At 31.8% G+C, this 8,588-nt stretch overlaps 1 protein-coding gene across 2 annotated transcripts; it reads right to left on the bottom strand.

The window, feature by feature from the left end:
* Window positions 1-3,367: 3,367 nt before the first annotated feature.
* SVP (K-box region and MADS-box transcription factor family protein) lies at window positions 3,368-8,010 on the bottom strand. Of its 2 annotated transcripts, XM_079030787.1 has the most exons (9): window positions 7,671-8,010; window positions 7,194-7,388; window positions 5,505-5,583; window positions 4,827-4,891; window positions 4,644-4,743; window positions 4,335-4,376; window positions 4,185-4,226; window positions 3,946-4,100; window positions 3,368-3,490 (listed from the first exon to the last, which is right to left on the bottom strand). In XM_079030787.1, the coding sequence occupies exons 2-9, from the start codon at window positions 7,379-7,381 to the stop codon at window positions 3,472-3,474; spliced, it is 690 nt and encodes a 229-aa protein (XP_078886913.1). In that variant the 5' UTR covers window positions 7,382-7,388; window positions 7,671-8,010; the 3' UTR covers window positions 3,368-3,471. The 2 variants fall into 2 exon arrangements, with proteins under 2 accessions (XP_078886913.1, XP_078886912.1); XM_079030786.1 differs by having other exon boundaries at window positions 7,194-8,009.
* Between the last annotated feature and the right edge of the window lie 578 nt (window positions 8,011-8,588).

Here is an 8,588-nt window from a genome sequence, read left to right as displayed (position 1 = left end):
ATTTTCTGGATACATATTCTATCGCTTTTACAAGGAAAACGATTTACTTCTCCAACAAAATCTCTTATGAACTCACCAACCTTTGTGTTGACACTTTTCAAAACTACTTGTATTCTCAGGAATTCAGTGAAAACAGGAAATCAACAACGTTTTGAGGATGGGACGATGAATCGTCAAACAGTTCATTTTGTTTCATAATGTAATTGATTCGAATCATGTAAACATATACTTTGGTGTAACTTTTTCAATTATATTTATGATGGTTGTATTTACTTTGAGCATTATTATACTCGTTGTTGTGATACTCTACATGAAGTCCTCCACCCTCGGACGTTTCCGCCATCCTTGGTTTGGGGGTGTGACATACCGCGTTTTGGTACAGACGACCCAATATCAAAATCGTGGCCTTATTAGCTATTTATGTGACTATGATTCAAAATACCCTTAGTCTGACAGATGAACAATGAAACAATGCATTGATTACTATGACACTATTTAAAAAGTACTTCCTATGTCTATTGTATACCCTTCATTTTTCCATGTTTACATTAATTGGTTATATATACATTTGTTCCTATTATTAATTGGTTATTGTTTACTATGAAGTGGTCCACCGTTGACTGAGATACAGGTGGATGATCTACCTTAGACTGAGAAAAAGTTGAGGAGATTCAAGAAATTATCCCTGATACACAAAAATAAACTGAAGAAGAAGAAGGCATTGATGATGCCCAAGAAAATGATGAAAAAGAAGAAGTCATTGATGACACCCAAGTTAGTAACATGCACCTGAGGATTGTGAAAAGAATAAGGTCCTCACAGATAATTGTTAAAACCAAGCTGAAAAAACAACACATAGGATGCGCTGGTACTTCTTCAAATTCAACATTAGAGTTTATTAGGATGTTAAGGTATTAAGCGTAATAATTAGTCAATGGTGATTAGGTTTCCATTTTTGTACATCTTTTTTGAATGTTGCTTTTGTGCATCTTTTGTGAATGCCCTTAAACTAATTGGTGATAACCATTTTTGCACATTTTTTGTAAACACATTGACACATTGTGAATGCCCTTAACATGGTTGGTAATTACATATTGGATTTTGTTGCTTTAAGATTATATAGGTCAATTGTGCATATTTCATGGTCATGTTTGTTTTGTTCCTTACCTTTTGGCCAATTGGAAGTTTCATCGTCATAATTGTCATTTAAGGTTATTTTTGTTTTGTTAAGGACATGGCATATTGGTCATATTTGTTTTGTTAATAATATATTGGTCATTTGGAAGTTTCAAAGTCATATTTGTCATATATGGTCATATATGCATATGTCAAGGTCATATTTGTCATATATGTTCATATATGCGTATGTCAAGGTCATATTTCTCATCACAGGTTCAAGGTTATATTTCTTGAAATTCATATATGCAGAACATAAGATCATATTCCCATTTCATTAACCAAAAGATTACATGATCATATTTCCATTACACCATGACAATAAACCAAAAGATTGCATGTCCTACCATACCATAATACCCTAAAACTTATACTAAACTAAACATACATCATCCCTACAATGAAACACACCAAACAAACCATCATCCACTTCTAGAATCCAAGTACATTAGCATGTATATGAGCGTTCACAGGCATTGCAATCTGATTAGCAGCTTCAAGGGCATTAGAGTCGTTAACAAGTATTTCAACTTCATTAACATGGTTATTGAAAGGAAGAACTACACCATCATTAGCAACAACTCCCAATTCATATATCTTCTCTATATACCACTTGTTCAATAGTGGTGGATCAATCCAACGAAAATACCCACAATCTTTCTCTTCATCCTACATAACATATAGAAACATAGAAAGATGCAAGTTTTAAACCAAAAGAGTGAAATTGAAGAATATATACCATGTAATTTGGGCAGCCAAAGAACCTCCGACTTGGATTCTTTCGAGTCCATGATATCCACATTCCAATTGTATCTCCATAATAAGACCTTCTAATGTTGCTACTTGAAGAACTCAACATCGATTTGCCTGATTGCCCTAATCGCACCTTCGAGTGTTTGATGATTAAGAAGAAGCTAATGTGTAAATTGCTTCAATTTATCCCTCTTAAGTGGCATGTAGGATGCCATTTCACATGTTGACTGGCAAGTAAGGTGTCACATCAGATTACCAGTTAACCCATTACTTACCTTGTTTTGATTATAATAACCAATAATTATGACTTAATTATAAAAAAATGGTGAGAAATAAATTGATTATAAGGTCAAAACATAAAGATTTTTATACAGGTTTTCCTATGAAGAAAAATCCAAGCTACCATTCAAAAAGATGGGTTCCAAATTTGATAGATTACTTTTTAAGAAATTATTGATTTTTTACATTGAAAATACCACGTTCGGTATGATTGTTGCATCAAATAAGTTTTTGCATTATACCGTGAAGGTTATAAAGTGCACTGATTTTATTGATCATGTATATGTGTTTTTTAATTTGTGACCTACCGGTTAGTACATAATCTTAAATCTTAAAATTAGTGGATGAAAATATCTTATTTTACATGACCATTTTACTAACAATTTATTTGGTTAATTGTGTAGATGTTATTGATAGGCGTTGTTAGAAGTTTTACATGAAGTCTTTTGTTAGAGAGAATGACAAACGTACACGAAAAACAAACTTACAAATTGAAAATTCGTATAAAAATAATAAACTTACCAATAATACATCAAATATCATATATAAAATATTTAGAGAATTATAAATTATCACTATATCTTTTTATTATTAACTAATACTGTTTTATTACTTAAAAGAATGTTTATAGATTTATGAATTGTCACTATATCTTTTTTTTTTTATTAGTATTTACTATTGTTTTATTACTTAAAGTACTTATTTATTTGTAATTTCTATCATGTTTTATCTTAACATATTGTTTTATAATTCACAAATCTTGGTTACTAATTACTTAATATTTTTTTATTCAACTTGTGTGTGTGTGTGTGTGTGTATATATATATATATATATATATATATATATATTTGTTTTATAATTCCTAAATCTTCATTACTAATTATTAAATCTTTTTTTATTCAATAAGTGTGTGTGTGTGTGTGTGTGTATATATATATATATATATATATATATATATATACACACACACACACACATACACTCAAAATGAAATGTTTTAGTATCTTTTAATAACTAAAGGAATTTATGACTGATTTATAGATACAAGTCAGTCAAGATACATCATTCTATGTTGAGCACATCACACAACTTACCCACCAATTGAGTTCAGATCAGAGTCCTGCTAATAAGAACATAAAAATAATCGGCAGAAATATATAGGTGTAAATCAATCATAATTATAATAATCCTTGTCAAAGGTCATATCCATAAGCATCATCTTCTTAGCTATCAATTACATATATAAATCCTACAAGCTCCAATCAACCTGGGTAAGGAAGCCTGCACCAAAATCCCAACAAATGATTAATCCGAGTTCATTGCTTTTGCTTCTTATTTCATTATGTCGACTCTATTTTCATATAAAGGTGTAAAACTCAGATGAAAAACCAAACGTACACAAAAACCATATTTCATTTCCAAACATGAAAGATGATTAATTTTAGTACCGTTTCATAGTTACAGAACAGAATTACAAGTAAAACAAAAGAAACTTTTCTTTTATACATTCTTCTAAAATATTTTTCAAATTTTAAAACAGATTCTGTGCCATTAACTTTTCTTATTTACCTTTGGAATCTCACAAACCAAAAATATATAGGCTTGGTATAGTAGGGTTCAATGAGATAGGCATGTTGGAAAATATAGCTATATATGTAGTTTCACTTTATATCTGATTTGCTAAACTTTCAAAATCATTACCAAAAGCATGCTTTATTAGAGGGTGATGTACTAACCCTAATTTGAGGGATGTATAGGAGCTTTCATAGTCTTGGCCAGGATCAGCAGAATCAGAAATGTTGGTCACCGATTCGGATGACTGGCCTTCCTCACCAACTACATTCTCAGTATCACCATGAACCTGTTCTCTAACCTTTGATATCTCCATCATCTTCATTCCACCATTCAGATGAAAAGTTAATAAAAAAATAGAGGTATAACACCAAAAAAGGTAAGTGGAAAATAGGACTCATACTTCTTTTTTAAGTCGGTCATTCTCCTCCATCAGTTCTGTTCCCTGCATAGTTATACAAAGATTGCTATGAACCCAGATATTCATGAACATTGTTGTTCAAGATTATGATACGATTTTCTAAAATTAGGAAAAGTAGATTGTAGTTCTTACCTTTTCTTGAAGACGATTGATCTCGTTCATAATTACCTCTCCCTGAAGGAAATAAAAACTGGAATGTAAACCCTACAGTAGAACTACTAAAAAATAACACATACTTTTGAGTGTTTGCTAATTTGACAAACATATATAAGATTTAAATAAATTTACAAGCATTCAGACAAGATTGCACAAAAAAGCAATCCTATGAGATATTTTGGTTGCTTTGGGTCTAGAAAACTCCAATTTTTCATGTTAGTCTAGAAATTTTACTAATAAGAAGCATACAATCGAACTTTGCAATTTTATGAGAAGGAAATGGACCTTTTTTGCAACAACACGCCCTAATCCAGCTTCAAGGGACTTCTCCAGCTGGTGTAGCTCTTCGATACTCAAAAGATGAAGTTCCTCCCCCCTCAACCTCCTGTCTTTCATAAAAAATTATATGCAAACCAAACACATGTAAAGCAAGTAAAAGATCACAAAGACTTGACCATGAGAATGTACCTTAATTGAAGAGTTCTCTCAGCAACTTCTTTACTTAATTTGGCATAGTTGGCGTCTTCAACCAGCTGCAAAACAAAATTTTAACCAAGTTATGAAAGAAGAAAATGATTTATAAGTAGACTGTAGTTCATAGTTATCATTATCTGGGTGTCATTTACATGCTTAGAGGAGAAAGGAAGGGATGTGGTTTGAGATCCCATTTCCTCAAGGTAACAAGAATGAAGATGGATAGGATAAAGGAAGAAGGAAGAAGGGAGGAGATTAAAGAGCTGAAGAAAATGATGAGATGTATAGGAGCTTTTTGAAATCATTTCTGAATCACCCAGTAACTAATTTTACAATCAAAAGACTCCACAATAAATTGTGTGAAGATCAAGTAAGACTAAAGTTGTGCTGCAAGCTATAAGACCATAATTACAAATTAAGCTAGTTCACCAAAGCTCCTTAATTAAGTTTAAATAGTTGAGAGGGAAGTCTTTGTACAATTGTACATGGTCCTTAAATTGCGTTTTACAAAAAAAGTTACTTTCTGTGTACTCGAAAAACTGCCATTTCAGATCACAGTATATATAACCGTAGGCATTACAAGTTCATACACGCAACATCAAACTATATAATATATTATAAATTAAAATGTGGACAAAAATTAACAACCTTAGAGTGAAATAATAAACTCACCTGCAACTCAAGTGATGGTTGGTCAAGCTTTTGGAGATTTTTTGAATGCAGGCTATGCCTTTCAAGTATTTCTTTCATGCTGGAGAACATGCCAAACATATAAATGGATTAAAGAACAAATTAATGAGGGTACAAATACCCTAGAGGCCTAGATATGCTATAAAAGAGTAACTTACTCCACGTTTCCAATCAAATCATTCTAGATCAATGTACTACATGTTTACACATAGAGGGACATGAACCTAAAATTACACTCAACATTTGACTTTGAATGTATCACCATAAATGAAAGTCATTTTTCAACTTTGAGGTTCATAGATAACTTAATAAGAGATAATAGCCTTGTTATACTAATTATACATTTAATTTTATGGAAAGTTTTTCATGTTAAGAGGTCTATTTGCCATTAGAAAACTTCAGAGTAATTTCTGCTTAAAGGATTTGAAAGAGACAAGGAGTAGAATCATAAGATACGGATACCACCTATATGAAATGGATACTACCATGCTTAATGTTGAGTACAAGAAAACATGTGCATAAAAACCATAGTTTGTGAAGAGCATAAGGAAGTGACCTACATATTCAGAAGGATGCTTGAATTGTCTGAATATTGTGAAGGATGCTTGTGAATTGTTCACTATAAAAACAAGGTTTGGTCCTGGCCTCATTAAGTAATAGAAAATGCCTTAAATTAGGGAAGAGAACAACCCAACATATTATGTGCACAATAATTGTTAAAAAGAGAAAATAGACCTAGTTTTTATCACATTGACCAAATTATTGGCACCCATTATCTCAAGTGGCAAAATTACACACGTTAATTCAAAAGAAGCCTAATAAAGAGATCTTATATCATATAATGGAATAGATCTATCCTAAAAGAATTTCTGAGCTCTTTAATGTATGACCATAAGGATCTAATTTAGTGATTTATATCTAAACAAAAAATTCTAGAAAAAAAAGACTAGCTATTCTTGATGAATTGGTTGAAACTACTTCAGTGAGGATCTATGATGAAAAGCTTACTCCATCCATCTCAAAAATAAAATCAAATTTAAACCCCTGGAGTCAGAGTTTCAGTTGTACATCAACAATGATCAAAAGTCATGTGGTCCAACCAAACAGATTAAAACCATTAAACTATCTTAAAAAATATGGATTACAGAACTACAAGCCAAAAAGTTATAGGTTTAATTAACTTTGATCTGAAGAAGTAAGTGCTAGGTTAAACTTCCGAAATCAAATCTGAGCTACTTTTGGAGGAAGCTATAAACTATAAAGGGTTACATTCTATATAGAAAACAGCAGAAAGCTACAGTAGGTAAGCATAACAAGAATCAAACTTTCATTGCTTGGGCACAGTACAAACCAAACAAGCATGTAGTACAAACCAAAATTTACAAGGAAAGAAAACATCACATCCTAAAGAATGAACAGTGGTTTTGTTTTTACATTTACGTTTTCACAGTTTGTCAATAGTCTATTATCCCTCCATAGTTTTCTGATAAACTCAAAACCCTTAGTTCGCAATTAAAAGCCAAATTTGACGGATCAGGCTGTCACAATATCTCCACAACGAAATAAAAAAAACCCTAACTATGAAATTCCATGATAGAAACTCTAGCACCGAAAAAGAAAAGCAATATTGAAACACTCACATATGTAATAAATACATCTAACGAAGATTACCTAGAGCTAGAATACTGAAAGAGTTTGCCAGTAGAGGAGAAGATGACGATAGCAACATCAGCATCACAAAGTACAGAGAGCTCTTCGGCTTTCTTGAACAGCCCTCTCCTCCTCTTGGAGAAGGTCACCTGTCTTGCTGTAGCATTATCAATCTTTTTAATCTGTATTTTTTCCCTAGCCATGATCATAAGTGCACTGCAGCACATACACACTCACTTTGTGCCCGAAAGAGAAAGAAAATCACACACACACAAAACAGGTGATCAAGAAAATCAAAATTCTGACAAAGATTTTTCAAGAGAGCACGGAATAAACCAGCATACAAATGAAGGGGTCTCTTATAAATGGAAATATTGATCTTTGATGGTAAACAACCAAAAAGCTTGCATTATTTCTTTTGCCAAATTTGGTGGGCATACAAAATACTAAAATTAGTAACCCTAAACATAACAAAAGCAGATAGCAACACCCATTTACCCAATTCTATCTTTTATCCAGATGAAGAAGAAGAAGGTGGTGATGATGATGATGATGATGATGATGATGATTAGTTGGTGAAGGTGATGAATCTTTTACAAGTAAAAAACTGAACTTTCAAAAAGAAAACGAAAACCCATCGACAATGCAGTGGAGATTTCACAGACTGGAATATATTCTAAAGAAAATCTATGGGGTTGAGTTCATGTCAGTCGTGATGGGTGGTGAATTTGGGGAAAGGAAAATGATCTGTATTTGGGTAAAAACTGATGTGCAATAAGGCATGGGAGGGAAGAGAAGAGGTGACTTTTGTTTTGTTTATGTAGTTTTATTAACTTCCAATTTTAAAGGAAAATATTCTTTTTATGGTGAAACAAATTCTTGGATTGATTCACCTACCTTTACCATGTGAAGTAAGTTTTAAATTTGACAGGAAGTTGATGCGAATGCTCGGCTCTTGGGAAGACCCATGAGCTATGTCGGAGTAAACGGTGTTCTTGTTTCCTATTTACCATCTACTTTGATTTATTTTCCATTACCTCTTACAACTTATATTGATTTATTTTTCATGTTTTTGTTTCTTTTTAAAGGTTATACGTTCCCTTCAATTGCATTGTGTACCCATCTATGTGAGTGTAATAATGTTTGTGTAAGCACACCATGATGAAACGATTTATATAACTGAAGAGGTAGATATAGTAATACCCTTTATATGTTGTATTTTATTTCTTACATTTACAGAAATATATCTCATTTAAGCAAAACATAAGAATAACTTATGATTAATTATTTTTATTCTTGTTACTAAAAATTTTAAAAAGTGATACTAATTTAATAATAATTGTAACGTCCCAATTTCACAACCAAAATTTCTATTTTTAAATTAGGTAAAAGTGTTAGTTCATAAAAACCAGGTCA

The sequence above is a fragment of the Lactuca serriola genome, chromosome 3 (genome assembly GCF_051521515.1).
Source record: "Lactuca serriola cultivar US96UC23 chromosome 3, Lser_US96UC23_V15, whole genome shotgun sequence".
Classification (NCBI taxonomy): Eukaryota; Viridiplantae; Streptophyta; class Magnoliopsida; order Asterales; family Asteraceae; genus Lactuca; species Lactuca serriola.
Note: the sequence above shows the minus strand (reverse complement) of the source record. Positions and strands in the feature narration are given on the sequence as shown.

Excerpts from the sequence above, each read along its gene's own strand:
- SVP (XM_079030786.1), bottom strand. The coding sequence starts at position 7,399 with ATGTGCTGCAGTGCACTTATGATCATGGCTAGGGAAAAAATACAGATT. Across the intron at positions 4,377-4,643 it reads GGCGTGTTGTTGCAAAAAAG|GGAGAGGTAATTATGAACGA; the intron begins GTCCATTTCCTT and ends TATTTCCTTCAG. Across the intron at positions 4,227-4,334 it reads TCAATCGTCTTCAAGAAAAG|GGAACAGAACTGATGGAGGA; the intron begins GTAAGAACTACA and ends ATAACTATGCAG.